Source organism: Colletotrichum paranaense, assembly GCF_030867605.1.
Source record: "Colletotrichum paranaense strain IMI 384185 chromosome Unknown Scaffold_6.1, whole genome shotgun sequence".
Classification (NCBI taxonomy): Eukaryota; Fungi; Ascomycota; class Sordariomycetes; order Glomerellales; family Glomerellaceae; genus Colletotrichum; species Colletotrichum paranaense.
Genome location: NW_026848964.1, coordinates 1995252 through 2009834, shown reverse-complemented (window position 1 = coordinate 2009834; position 14583 = coordinate 1995252). Strand labels below are relative to the sequence as shown.

Genomic DNA, 14583 nt, shown 5'->3' with positions numbered 1-14583 from the left:
AGGGTTCAAGACAATCAAGCATGAGGGAATGGAGAAGAATGCTGGGCTCCCGGCTGGTCTTTGGGTTTGGCATTCTGAAATTTTCTTTGGGGCTGTTGGTATTTCTGTTGCATGGGCGGGTTGTGGCGGCGATGCATGCCATATGGCTCGGGTGAAGTTGTTGGAGGATGGGTTTGTAGAGGATTGGCTGTAGGGAAGAAGAAAGATGAACCGAAGATGAATATTATGTCCCACCGATGCGAATCTGAAGTAGTTAATCTGATGCCTGGGTTCCGCGTGATATATATGTGAACGCTCTTCTGTGGTGTTACGTCCATCCTGGGTACGGTGATAGGTTAAAGACGCGAGAAATCTCGGCCCATACAAATGCACAATATCGGACACGTCTTGGTGGATATTTGAAGTTGAAGATGTGACGGGCACCATGTCCTCTCGGGACCTACTCCTTCTAAATATGCTCCAGCTAGAAGCTATTAGTTACCTCAGGTGACGTGTGAGTGCCTACTCTAGGTAAGTGACTCAGATAGTCGAGTGTCCTCGTGAGACTATGTGGTCCGCGCCTTCCCACTATCGCCTCTTGTCTTTCTGTCGTTATCGTTAGAAAAGTGTATAAATACGATTGCTCTCTTCTGTCTTGACATGATTTCTCCAGGCTTGAACTGGATCAAGATCAGCGGCCCACATCTCCTATTCGGCAGGGGCTTCTTTGCCGAAATACTGAATATGTTTTTGGGCCCGCCTGGTATATCTACACCTACACGCGATGATACAACCTAGCTACACCGCTATCTGCCTCTGGCTTTCGTCTGCGAAACATTCAGATGAGAATACATTGGGGTTGCTAAAGAAGGATGTAGGATAGTGGCTTGTTGACTGGCTTCTCTTCGCTAAAGACATAGCCCTTTAGTACCAGCTTTACTTCTTCTTCACCAACAGCGTGAGCTGAGCGAGATGCATCGACGTCCTGGGCACCTTCTCAAGAGGCATCCCTGTCTCGTACTTGGTTGCCGTAAACGAGATCTTGAGGGCTTATATACAGGAAGAATCACACAGTAAACCAGCCAAAGATCAAGCAATGGCAGGGAGAACAAACGCCTTATCAAATTCAACATAGAGAAACGGATATGTAGGTCAAGTATCATAAAGTCATTAAGGTCAATGGAAATCAACTCGCAAAGCGTAGAACTGCGGAACTTTGGTTAAAGATGGGAAGGCATCTACGACTTACCTCAGCATATAAACCTTCTCCGAACTCCCCGACACCAGCTTCGACTGAGTTAAAATACAGCGAGATGCAGTGCAAGGGGCATATAAGGGTATCGTATCAAATGTCAAAAAAATCGAAAAATGAAAGGGACGAGACTCGAACTCGCGCGGGTTGCCCCACCAGGAAACAGATGTTAAGCTGACCTTAACCTGGCGCCATAACCAACTCGGCCACCCTTCCAGTCGTTGAAAAGTTTGGGGGTTTAACTTGTACTTATCGGTAGCCCATCACACAGCTGCAGAATCACACCTGTGATGCTTCGTCCTCAGTCGGGGCGACTGACGGATGCAAACACCGCAGTCACGAGCTACAGCAGGAAATACGGCGAGCTCTTCATCCGGAGAAATTTGGTCTCCATGGACCACACGATTTGGCATATTCTTCACCTAGGTGACAGCACATGCATCACCGGCCTCTGCACCATGTATCTCCAAGACTATCTAACCTGCAGTAGAGCAGCCCCCAATGCATTAAGGCTGAACGGCCGGCATGGTTGCCGGTGCTGCAGGTTGTCTTCCATTTCGCATTTAGCCGCGAACACGGATACAGGTCACCCTTCCCCTCCTCCGCATCGCCGTTAGTAGCACTTATTCATACGAGGGTATCCGTACTTTGTCGTAGCAGCCCCTCCCCCTCACGCTCCACCCCCACCGAACCCCAAACATTGAGCGGGGAGGAACCCCCAAGCAACAACCTGCTTTGACGATCTTGAAGGGGAGAGAAGAAGAACATTGGACAGAGCTCCCCCCGAAGACTGAAGTCGACCCCACCATTCTACCATCCCGCAAAGCTAGACCCGATGGTTCTGCGTCTACGCGGCACGGCGAAAGTCGCCCGACTGCTCGTGTATTTATGCTGGCCGGAGTAATTCTAACGCGAGGTTCGTTGCGTGGGATGCCGGGTTATGACCTCGATGCTCCCCCGCGTACATAGCTACTCATTATTCCGAACGTTTTCCTCTACTCTTACCTGACAGTCTCATCTCGTTCTTCTTGCTCTCTCTCTCTCTCACACAAGGTGTCCCTCATTCTTAATCGATAATCACACCTCAAGCTCGTCATGGAGGACCCCAAAACCGGCCTCGTGCTGGGCTACAATGGCGCCCACCCCTTCTCCAAAGTAAACCTCACAGACAGGTCCTCCGTCCAAGAGCTCCTCCGTACCCTCCTCGACCCCCTCGAGCCCTTCTTCTCTCCCCAGAAAGCCCGCGTCAGGGTCCCCGGCGCCACCGCCGTCCGCTTCGACCAGGCCGCCTCTGAGGTCGAGGGCATCCTCCGCCCCATCTGGGGCCTCGCGGCCCTCCTGGCCGGCGGGGGAGAGTATCGCGGCACCGAGTGGTGGATCCAGGGCATCAAAGCTGGTACTGACCCCGAGAACCCAGAGTACTGGGGGTTTCCCCGGGATAATGACCAGCGCATGGTTGAGATGTGCCCTTTTGGTATGTTTGATTTACCTTACACGAGTGAATATGCCGGCCACTTCGCAGAGACTGACTAGATATGATAGGCTTCACTCTCGCCGTAGCACCAACTATCTGGGAAAGTCTATCCGAAAAGGAGCGTGTAAATGTCGAGAACTGGCTAGGCAACTCAATCAACGAGAAGAAGTAAATATGCAGTCATATCCCCGTTCAAAATTACACCACTAACACTTACACCCTCTCTCAAAGCATGCCAAACACAAACTGGCTCTGGTTCCGCGTCTTCGCCAACCTAGGCCTCAAGAAGAACGGCGGTAAATTCTCACAGGCGCGCCTCGATGCAGACATCAAGCACCTCGACACCTTTTACCGCGCCGGCGGCTGGTCCAACGACGGGCCCGAGGGCATCCACCAGATGGACTACTACTCCTCCAGCTTCGCCATACAGTTCCTCCAGCTCCTCTACGCCAAGATCGCCGGCGACGACGAGCCCGAGCGCGCCGCTGAGTTCCGCAAGAGGGCGCAGCTGGTCGCCCTCGACCTCGCGCACTATTTTGACGAACAAGGGCGCGCCATCCCCTTTGGCCGCAGCGTCGGCTACCGCTTCGCCATGGTCTCGTTCTGGGGCGCTCTCGCGTACGCCGGCGTCGAGCTGCCGAAGCCCCTGACGTGGGGTATGGTCAAGGGCATCGTGATGCGTCACCTGCGCTGGTGGCAGACGCAGCACGACATGTGGAGCCCGAGCGGGACGTTGACGGTTGGGTACTCGTACCCAAACATGTACATGGCCGAGAACTACAACAGTCCCGGAAGTCCTGTGAGTTTTTGCGCTTGTCTAAACCATGACTTCTACGAGTTTATAGCCGACTGATATCTCCTGCCAGTACTGGGCCTGCCTAGCCTTCATCTGCCTCGCAGTCCCCGAAGACCACCCCTTCTGGACATCAAAGGAAGAACAAGCCTGGGATGTGATCCCCAAGCTCAAGCCCCTCTCCCAGCCAGGCCACATCATGAGCAACATTGGCGGTCACTGCATGCTCCTCTCCTCCGGCCAGGCCTGCAGCTACCCGATGAAGGGCACACACGCCAAATACGGCGCCTTCGCCTACTCAAGCGCCTACGGCTACTCCGTACCACCGGGCCTCTTCTCCCTCGAGCAGTACGCCCTCGCCTCACAGCTCGGCCTCTCGGACGACGGCGGCGAGTACTGGAAGACGCGCCGGCTCTCACAGTACGCCGGCATCGAGTCCAGAGACGGCAGCGGGCCGGTCCTCGTCTCCGTATGGAAGCCCTTCTCTGACGTCGAGATCAAGACCATCCTCGTGCCCCCTGCCGACGCCACACCCAACTGGCACCTGCGCATTCACCACATCAAAGCCGGGCGCGACGTCATGACCGCCGACGGCTCCTTTGCCATTGCCAACGAGAACTCGACAAACGGGCGGTACCTCGATCTCTACGACGTAGCCAAGGGCGAGGGCACATCTCCCAAAATCATTGGCAACTACGACACAAACACGCCCGAAGGGCTCGCAAGAGGCCAAGACGGTTCCTTTGCCGTGTCCAAGGGCGCCGTGGGCATAAAAGCCCTGGAAGGCGAACGCATCGAGCGGACAGCGAACCTCGTCAACGCCGACCCCAACTCCAACCTCGTCGAGAGCCGCACCACCATCCCGACGCTCCAGCACACCATCAAGAAGGGCGAGACGGTTTGGTACGTTACGGGCATCTACGCTAAGCCGAGTAGTGAAGGCGTCTCAAGGCAGAGCTACCTCGACGGCTGGGAGCATCCGCCTGCGATCCCAGCATGGCTCCAGGAAGAGATGAGTAAATCATGAAAGGGGTGATTAAATTTTCGTTGGTCAATGTAAACAATCTAATGTGCGTATGAATATTCAGCAGGGAAAAAGAAAAGAAAGAGTTCACCGCCGGTGCGGCTACATCTCTTGGTGCACTTGCTGGGAATCGAACTCGAACTCGGAGCCTGTCGTCGAGTAGGCTATTGGCGTAATTTGATTGTTGACCGTAAACCACTCCACCACCCAGCCAGTTTGACCTGACCCGTCGACCTAGACGGGCGCCTGCTAGCTAGTAACAGGAATGGGATAGTTGGGACCTATATGGGCTTTCTCTCTTATCCGTGTAGTATTCATCCGAAAGGCAGGAGCAGTCACCAGATCCACCTTTACCAATGTCGTAGATGTAGACAGAGATTTGGGACGATGAGATGGGAAAGTTCGTAATCTTACTTGCGCAGGTGCTTTGTGTACTCATGCAGCCAAATCATTCGAACTTAATCCGATCATGCTGTCTGGCTATCTAGCCTACGTCCTTAGGAAATGTGCGTATGTATTAGTCGGCCTGTTTCCTAGACAGCATCGGGTACGGCGATATCGCCCGGTAGACTAACGGTAAAGATAAGCTCCAGGGCTTCAAGCACAGAGCTCTGTTGTTATTGTAGAGTTGGACGTAGCTGACCAGGCACCTTCGAGTGCCTCGATCCACATTTTCACCCACGCGGTCCGGTCTCACTCTCAATTGCAAAGCGCACTTCGGCTATAGTAACGTTCATTTACAGATAGGATATACTAGCCGAGACTACGAAACAAGGAACTACCATGCATGATGCGTCTTCGCCCTAGACTTATCTATTGAAACCAGAGACATCCCCTCACGGTGCAAGGAATGCAGACTAAACAGGACAATTCTCAATGCTTAAACACGATTACTCGTCAACAACAGAGGCAAACTTGTCCAGCATCTGCTGCTGAATATCCTCGTACTATTCCAGTCGAGTTAGCAAATAGACAACGACCGGTCGTATTATCACGTAGACTCACCTTCTTCTCGATAGCCTCCTGGCCCTCGGAGGGAACCTCGAACTTGAGTTGACGCAGCTTGGCCTGCAAATCACCGGTGGCCTCACGGACCTTGGCCCAGCTCTGGCCTTGAGCAATGGCCTTTTGTGCCTCGTCGTGGAAGCCAACCATAAGCTTCATCATCCACTCCGTCTTCCACAGCGGGCAGAACTGGTCATAGTCTGAGTAACCGTTTTGCTGCAGGAAATCTTCCTTCAGAAGCGCGGCGATATCCAGAGTGATTTTGTCGGGGTCAGACAGCGCACTCTTTCCGACCAGCTGCACGACCTGGTCAAGCTCCTCAGAGTCGGACAAGAGCTGTCTGATGCGGTCACGGAGACGGGGGAAGTCGGGGTAATCCTTCTCATACCACTTGTCGAGAACCATGGTGTACTTGGAGTAACTGAGCGAGGTGTTGATGGAGGGGAAGTGCTTGCGCTGCGCGAGCTTCTTGTCGAGACCCCAGAAGACCTGTACGATACCGAGAGTTGAAGTAGTGACGGGATCGGAGAAATCACCACCAGGGGGACTGACGGCACCGACAATGCTGACACTGCCGTTTCGCTCAGGTGAACCGAGAGACACGACGCGACCGGCACGCTCGTAGAAAGAGGCAAGCTTGGCACCGAGGTAGGCAGGGAAACCTTGATCAGCAGGCATTTCTCCCAAACGACCAGAAATTTCACGAAGAGCCTCAGCCCAACGCGAGGAGGAGTCAGCCATCATGGCAACGTCGAGACCTTGGTCACGGAAGTACTCGGCGACCGTGATACCGGTGTAAATAGAGGCCTCACGAGCAGCGACGGGCATGTTGGAGGTGTTGGCGATGAGGGTGGTACGCTTCATGATGGGCTCCTTGCGACCGTCAACGTCAATGGTAAGCTCGGGGAAATCCTTCAAGACTTCGGCCATCTCGTTTCCGCGCTCACCACAGCCGACATAGACGATGACATCGGAGTTTGAGAACTTGGACACAGACTGACTAATGACAGTCTTGCCACAGCCGAAAGCACCAGGAATGGCGACGGTACCACCCTGGACACTGGGGAAAAGGGCGTCCAGCACTCTCTGACCGACGATGAAGGGCTCGTTCGCCTGGAGCTTCTCGGTGGTAGGGCGGGGAACTCGCACAGGCCAAGTCTGCATCATGGGGTACTCGGTCTTCTTTCCATCGAACTCGACCTCGAGCAGGGGCTCGGCGACGGTGTATTGTCCCTTGCTGGCGATCTTCGTGATGGTACCGCGGGCGCGAGGAGGGAGCAAGATTCGGTGGACGGAAATGAACGAGTTCTCGTTGACGGTACCCCAGACGTCGCCGCCTGAGATGTGGTCGCCGACCTTTGCGGTGGGTTCGAAATCCCACTTCTTATTACGGTCGAGGGCAGGGACGGCGATACCGCGGGGAATGTAAATGGTCTTCGACATTTCGCTGATCTTCTCGAGAGGTCTTTGGATACCATCGTAAATACCGTTGAGCAGACCGGGGCCGAGCTCGACGGAAAGGGGCTTTCCGGTGCGGTAGACGGGGTCACCGACAGTGACACCAGCTGCGCGTTGCATTAGATTCGGAGAGGGGTGAAATCGGGAGTCGGAAACGTACCAGTCTCCTCGTAGACCTGGATGGTTGCTTGGTCGCCGTTGATTCGAATGACTTCACCGACTAGGTTATCGTGACTGACTCTAACCTGCGAATATGTTAGACATCATCCCAGACGTTTCACGAGCATCTCAACCTACCAACTCGTACATAGCAACACCAATCATGTCCTCGGCAACAATGACGGGTCTATCTACATGATTAGTCGTCGCGCGCGACAGATTGAGGGGCCGAGTCGAGTCGGGGGAGCTTCAAACGAACCCTGAGACGGAGAAGATCTTGCCTGCACGATATGGTCAGTCAATGGCATCATCAAGATGCATCAGAGAGTATCAAGAGCTTACCATGTCCGAGATCCTCCTCCTGCTCGACCTTGGCTTCTTTCTTCTGCTTCTGTAGGGGTTGGCGTCCGAGGTCAGCAACCAGCAATCGAGGTCGGTGGGGCTGGCATATGCCGCATAACAGACGCGGCGATGGCGACAACGGGGCGTTGGGATCGGGGTGCTTACAGGAGGCATGCTGGGCGGTTCGACGCGAGCAGGGCTCGGCTCGTGTAGCGTCGTCACAAAGGGAGAGTCGATGGAGGATGTAGGAGGGTCGGCGGTTGAGGGGAAGGGCGGGCTAGATGAATGTCGTCGAGGTGTTGTTAGAGGTTGAGCAGAAGCTATCTCCAGAGCTTCGACGTCACTGTAATCCATGTGTTGCAGACGACGGCCCAGCTCCTGACTGGACAGTTAACATCACGTGACTGCATTGGCCAGGCGCCCGGCGCTAGGCGAGGTACCTTGCAGGAGCCCGATTACTGATAGTGAACCCGAGAGCACTTTACAGCATATCTATTTGTTAAGGATTCCTTTGTTGTACTTAATGAGCTGCTCCTAGCTTATCTGTTGTTTAATGCGCCCCATCTACTTCGAGCCCGACTAATTTGACTGTGTCGTCTGGCTGAATTGACCGTGTACTGCTACCAGCTAGGCTTACGAGATGCTACTACCATCAATACTGCCGCCATCGTAACTAAGCTATTGTCGAAATACTTATAATATTGCTAGTCAGGTGAAATGAGGGACCTTGAAATCGAAATATGCTGGAATGTCGGACGATCCCTTCGTACAAACGTCTTTCTAGATCTTTGTAGGTACTGGTGATAGTAGCTGCTGCTACGGTAATAGTGGTAGGCCTAGTTAGCCGTGATACATAAGGCAGCCAATACAGCCAAACTGCGCAGTCAAGTAAACTTCAATTTTTTTTTATTTCCTCGACAGTGATGTAAGCTCGTCTCGTCTCAACCACTGTTCTGTCAACCACTGCTTTTCTCGACACACTTCGCTTTTTCAGCTACTATTTTCTTTAGTTTCTTCCACCCTCTCCCCGATTTTCCCGTTTCCTTTGTCAACCTCCCTCTCAGTTTTCCTTTCTGCAAGAGACATCTCACGCCTTGAGAATCTTTGACAGCTCAGCAACGATGAGATCTCCTGCCTCGGCGGTGCTCGTGTTGCCGCCCATATCCTTGGTTCTCAACCCGGCATCGATGGCGACGCGAACCGCGTCCTCGACGAGCTTGGCCTCGTGGCCGAGGTTCAGAGAGTACCGGAACATCATGGCCACGGAAAGGATGGTGCCAATGGGGTTCTGGAAACGATGTCAGCTCTGTAATTGCAGAAAATGGATGGGAATCGCCCAAAATGGGGTCCTAACGTACCACAATACCCTTGCCTGAAATGTCCGGCGCGCTCCCTGTCATCTGCGTTAGCGACTGATGTCTCTATGAGGGCTTGAAAAAGAATTCAGGCTTACCGTGAATAGGTTCGCAAATAGAAGGCACCGCGGTGCCCACTCCGCAGAGACTTGCGCTGGGGAGGAGTCCTATGCTTCCAGTGATGGCGCTCGCCTCGTCGCTAAGGATATCGCCTATGAATTCATCAGCTACACCGCCTTCGAGGTGGGCGAGGAGCCTTGCTCACCAGCCAAGTTAGGCGCCAACAGGACGCCATTCAGATGCGTCGGGTTCTTGACCATGATCATGGCGGCGCTGTCGATAAGCTGGTGCTCAACCTTGAGATCAGGGAACTCGTTCTTGTAGACCTCATCGACGACAGTACGCCAGAGTCTGCTCGTCGCCAGCACGTTTGCCTTGTCGAGCGAGATAACCCGCGAATCTCCCCTTTTCCTGGCCAGGATACCGCCCAAGCGCGCGATACGCTCAATCTCTGGTTTCGTGTAAACGGTAGTGTCGAACGCATTGGTTCCATCGTACTCCTTTCGCTCTCCGAAATACAGGCCCGAAGTCAACTCGCGAACGATAATCATGTCGGTGCCGCGGCAGACGGACGCCTTCAGGGGGGAGGACTCGACGAGGGCGTCGGACGCGAAGAAGCAGGGACGGAGGTTGCCGTAGGCGCACATCTCACTGCGCAGCTTCAGGAGACCCTGCTCCGGGCGGACGGCGCCGGTGCCCCATTCGGGGCCACCGATGGCGCCGAGAAGCACGGCATCGGCGGCTTTGGCGGCAGCGAGGGCCTCGTCGGTGAGGGGGGAGCCGGTCTGGTCGATGGAGCACTGGGGAGAAACGCCGAGATTAGCAATAAGTTTCTCTCGTGGATGTTCTTTAGGCCCGTGTGATCGGTCATCGGGGGATGCCTTACCCCTCCAAGCAGGTGGTCCTGCAGATTGAACTTGCCAGCAGTCGGGCTCAACTTCTCGACTGTCTTGATGACCTGTATCCTGCGTCAGACGAGCTCAATTTCAAGTCGCAATAACCGGCCTCGTACCTTGATTGCCTCAGCAATGACCTGTTGTATAACTAAAGTCAGCCTCTCTCCATTCAGAGCCAAGAGTGGGAAAGCCCCGGGGTGTCAGTCACCTCTGGGCCGCAGTGGTCGCCCGCAAAGACAACAATGTTGTGTTCCGCCATGTTTGCAATACTTTTATGAATGAGGAGTATCGTAGGAGGGGTAATTGGAAGAGAAAGCGAGGTAACTGAAGAAAGTTCGACGAGATATATAGCTGAGCGAAGTCGGGGACGAGTTATTCGTCCGGAATGGCCTGCTTTCGCTGGCAAATGTAAGTAGTGCCCCGCCCTGCTAAGTGCCCTGGAGAACCCTCCCCTCAACCCCACACCCCACCTGCCGAGATCGGGGGAAGCTTCGGCCTGCTCCAGGGCCCGATAGCCTTCTCGGCTTGTTCCCTTGCTGATCTGGGCATCAACTAAGGTAAGGAACATTGGCCTTTGCCGAGTTGTCGATAACGCTGCCAGCACACTTTACCAATCGTTCGCTGCCTTAGGCTTTGAGACTGCTGCTCTTCACCACGGCAAGCGCGGACCTTACATGTAGACCAGATGCTTTTCGTGTCGAATTGAAATGAACCCCAGTAACGCGATTGAGACGTTTGACCTCAAGACAAGTAACCATGATCAGATAAGTATACGAGAAAAAACGTTGAACATCCTAGCCTCGTCGGCTTTTGTACTCAGGGCTCGAGGACCCTCACTTTCAGAGAACCTTTGGAGCAGCCAAACTACCAGAGATAAGCGGTTTCCATCGACCTTGCCAATCATCTTTTCCATCATGATGGGAAGTGCCAATCGGGGACGAGACAGCCGGCGGATTTGGCGTTGATACTGGAGGCGAACTGTCACCAGCGCCATCTTACTTTCCATAAATAAGCAAGTCAACCAGTCACGGTCACACCCGAAGCCGAGGATGGAATGCGACTTGCATACACTTTATAATCCAGGATCTCTTGTCACGTCTCTGGCCGTACACAATGCTTGGGAGTATATCCTCTTTCCGTGGTGTTCTTGAAATGGCCCATAATGGTATGTTTTTCGCTCTCGGAAAATGGTTTAACACGAGTTCGGTTCAACACGGAGCGGCAGGCCAGTAGTCGTCAAGCAAAATTCCACCGGCCACTTTGGGTTGCTATGAGCCTGGAGGAGCTGCACTGCCACGACCAGGATAGCTACTTCTAAGACACAGCTTGTTCTCCGCACCGTTGGCCCCGAGACGGCACCTATCGCAGGCATCCCTTGCTTGAATATCACCTTTGCGAACTCGTTCACCGCGTACGCAATTGCACAACTTGACATACTTCTTCAAGCTCATGTTCCTATTTCTCTAGAGCACACAAGAGGAGATGCCATTTTATAGATGCAAAAAAAAGACTGCAATGGTTAGATAGGCAATGGACGACTTCTGAAGTGAAGCCATTTACAACATAAGGTACTACATGGTGAGGCACCATCATCACTTGGACTAAACGGATTGACCATCGAATCATAAACATTTAACACTAAGTCTAACTAACTACGTCTAAGCAAGTCATTCCTGAAGCTGCAACTCCCGTATTGTCACCATGTCGCAAGTAGACAAGGCCTGAGAGTTTCTTAGCAACAAGGACCAACAGTATCGTACGCCTATGTTTTGATCCCATCCCAAAGCACGAAAACTTAACGTTCGTACATTCATTAGTATCGTCATTATGCCATTGCCAATATCCAACAGGTCATTCATCATGAAATGACTGCCAGACCGCGCACCCAGACATACGTCGATATGAGCTCCTTTCACGGCAGCTCTGATTATCCATGCACGTCCTTCTTGACTTGCCGATATCTGAACAGCATTATCGCTGCTCTCTTCCTCTCCACAACTCTCCCGAGGCTCTGCTCTGGCCTCCAGTGGATATTCTATGTTCAGCGGAGAAAACCTGTCCGCTCATCTCATCTGGCCGCTTTGTGCAGTTCGGTCCAGTTTTTTGTACTTTTATCTATACTGTAATCAATGCGATGAGGTCGTGTATGTGCAGCGTCGGCTTTTTCGTTGCAATGCTAGCATGCCGATTCTTGTGTGTTTTCGTCGTGATGATTGTGACCCGTAGACGTAGCTCAAGCCGTGGTCTCCTTGAAGTCGATGAGCTGCTCCTCTTGGTCAGTCTCCTTGAGGCTCTTCTCCCATTCGTCCATGAGGTTGTTGGCTGTTCGCTTCAGATTGCCGGGCGACAGCTTGTTGACGACGGTTGGCAGAAGCTCCTCCAGCCTAGCGGGAGATAGTAGGGCTGACTCAGGTCGAGGCTCGGGCCGAGCAGCGGATGTGTCAATGGTGATCGACGACTTCTTCTTACTGTTCACACACATGTCTTAGTATATCTCGAGAGTGGCAAAACATCATTAGCGAGGCTCTTACAGTGGAGTCACATTCTCGTCGTTGGTCTCGGCCATTGACGCAAGGTCCTCTGCTCCACCAACGGTCGATCCACTCCAGCGTGCTGGTTTGGCCGAGGACGGCTGGGGCGAGTCCCAGTTAGACCAGTCGTTATCATCAAAGGAGTCGAAAGTCAGCGGAGTCCATGAGAAGTGCTTGGCCTTGGTCGTTGTGGACTTGGTCGCGGGCTTAGGGTTCGGTCTTTCTTGCAACGCTTTCGACGGCTTGCTAGGTGTGTCCATAGGCGGCAAGTCAAAGGCAGAGTTCACCGGGACCCTGGTACGAGAAGAGCTGTTGGCCTTGATGGTGTCCTGGTCTGCAGCATACGATCTCCTGCCATGAGGGTCCGTCGAGCCTGAACGTCCACCATTGATGGGCTCATCGCCGACAGTGGCTTGTCTGATATCCTCCACGAAGCTCCACAGACCTAGCTTAAAGTCCTGTGCCATTTGCTTTGCGACAGGGGGAACGGCTGTATTGTATGAGCGCGGCTGCCAGGATGCTCTCTTGGAAAGAGCAGCATGAGAAAGCATGGGCGGAGACCGGATTTCTGGCGATTTCAGACTGGCGGTATCCTCATGCACAGCAAAACCCTCCGGCTTGGTTGGTGACAGCAGCGATAGCGTCCTCGTGTGCCCGCCACGGAGGACTCTTCGTCTATATTCTCTGGGTCCGGTTTGTCCCTGCAAATCTCTCAAAAGCGATTTCCTCCGATCCAGTTCGACACTCCTCTTTAAGCCTGCCTCGTCATCGTCCAATAAGGATGGCTCAAACTGAGGCGCCAGTGGACGCATTGGCTCATTGCGAATCTCTCTCTTTCGTTGACCGCCTTGGATAGTCCACTGCTGCTTCAGTCTCGTCAGTTCACCCTCCGCGCGAGCCAGTTCTTCGCGAATCTCCAAGACACGTCGCTCTTGCGCTGCTATCGCAATGATGAAGTCATTGGGGTCTGAAGGTGATGTGATGGTCGAGCTGTCGACAGGCGTCGGGGGATATGATGTCGTCGCGACGGAAGCTGGGCGAGAAGGATCGCTGGTTGGTGGTGCAATAGGAAGGGTGAGTGAGAGTCGGTTCGTGTTACGCGATGCGTTCGACTCTGAACGTGACGCGCGCGAGAAACGTTCTTGGGTTGAGGGAGTAGGCGGAGGAGGCGTCACAGCCTCTGGGGTCTCCATCTCTCCGATCAGAGTCTCGAGTTGGGCTTCTGAAGGCTTGAAATATGAAGATCTCGGGGTGACGGCAGGTTGTGGTGTAAAAGCCGTGGTGGTCGTGGTGGCCGGGGGGTCCGCCGGCGGACGCTCAACCACAGAGGCACGACGGCGTATGATCTCGTGAGTGCTCTGCATCTCAGCGCGAGCAAAGTGCGCGGTGGACGCCTCGTGCAAGGATTGGCGATCGGCGGCGGTGGTGTATGCTCGACGGCGTTTAGGCGAAGAATGCGAGGGAGAGGCGGCGATGGGTCGCCGAGTATGCCGCTGTCTCCAGACGGCGGAGGAGTGAGCGTTATTCGTTCTTTTGGCAACGACAGCCTTGTAGGAATTCAAGTGTCTCTGGTGGTCATATAAGAGAGTGCGTGAGCAAGCAGAGATGAAGCAGATTTGTAGCAAAAAAATGGCTGTCATGAGTAGAGTGGAAAGAGGGTCATTATTGACAGCCCGAAGGTGTGCGTGTTTGTTGTTGTGCAGGCACAGGCACAGGCTCAGCAAGAGAGTGAATGGACCGGGCAGATAGCCACAAAGTGCAGCGATTAGAGGGCGGCCCGGAGAGAATTGAAAGCTCGGGGGTCGGGGGGGATCCAGGTTCAGGAACCTAAGCAGGAGATCCAGTTGGTGCTCCGTAGTGGCAGACTGCCAGTAAGGGTAGTCGGATTGCGTGGGCTGGGGACTTGAAGGAACTCCTCTCTGGGTCTGCGGTCTGGGTCTGGTAGGGGGCCGTTGAATCAGGGTTGCAGCGCAACGGGGGCGACGATTGGATAGCGAGATTGGCCGAGCTGGCGTGGCGGACGAGGGTATTTTGCTGTACTGCGGTAGATAGGGGCGGGCCTCGACCTCTTTCAATCTTGCTCTGTCACTGCAGTGCTAGGTGTGTGACTGACTCCTAGGTTGTGGAGTAGAAGCTACCGGGTGGGAAAGCTCGGTAGTCAGGGAGTTGCGTTGCTGCAGTGGTCCAGTGGAAACTTTTGATCTCGCCTGTCTTCGCTTCGTCGAGAACCTTGGATGGGTTTGAATGACGGATTC

General features: G+C 53.8%; 4 protein-coding genes across 4 annotated transcripts; 2 read left to right on the top strand and 2 right to left on the bottom strand.

Annotated features, from left to right (window-relative positions):
- Positions 1–28: 28 nt before the first annotated feature.
- On the top strand, positions 29–193 carry CPAR01_08323 (uncharacterized protein; the record flags this gene model as incomplete). The annotated part of the gene is made up of 1 exon (XM_060492591.1): positions 29–193. One exon carries the CDS (start codon positions 29–31, stop codon positions 191–193), a length of 165 nt encoding a protein of 54 aa, XP_060348961.1.
- A 2133-nt stretch (positions 194–2326) lies between these two features.
- Positions 2327–4525, top strand: CPAR01_08322 (uncharacterized protein; the record flags this gene model as incomplete). Its single annotated transcript, XM_060492590.1, has 4 exons — positions 2327–2705; positions 2774–2873; positions 2937–3504; positions 3551–4525. The coding sequence occupies 4 exons, from the start codon at positions 2327–2329 to the stop codon at positions 4523–4525; spliced, it is 2022 nt and encodes a 673-aa protein (XP_060348960.1).
- An 887-nt stretch (positions 4526–5412) lies between these two features.
- CPAR01_08321 (V-type ATPase) lies at positions 5413–10056 on the bottom strand (the record flags this gene model as incomplete). Its single annotated transcript, XM_060492589.1, has 14 exons — positions 5413–5469; positions 5528–7092; positions 7146–7230; positions 7283–7331; positions 7404–7425; positions 7487–7535; positions 7652–7763; positions 8578–8774; positions 8845–8879; positions 8940–9053; positions 9107–9701; positions 9788–9859; positions 9914–9934; positions 10006–10056. The coding sequence occupies 14 exons, from the start codon at positions 10054–10056 to the stop codon at positions 5413–5415; spliced, it is 3024 nt and encodes a 1007-aa protein (XP_060348959.1).
- A 1974-nt stretch (positions 10057–12030) lies between these two features.
- Positions 12031–13968, bottom strand: CPAR01_08320 (uncharacterized protein; the record flags this gene model as incomplete). Its single annotated transcript, XM_060492588.1, has 2 exons — positions 12031–12265; positions 12329–13968. 2 exons carry the CDS (start codon positions 13966–13968, stop codon positions 12031–12033), a joined length of 1875 nt encoding a protein of 624 aa, XP_060348958.1.
- Between the last annotated feature and the right edge of the window lie 615 nt (positions 13969–14583).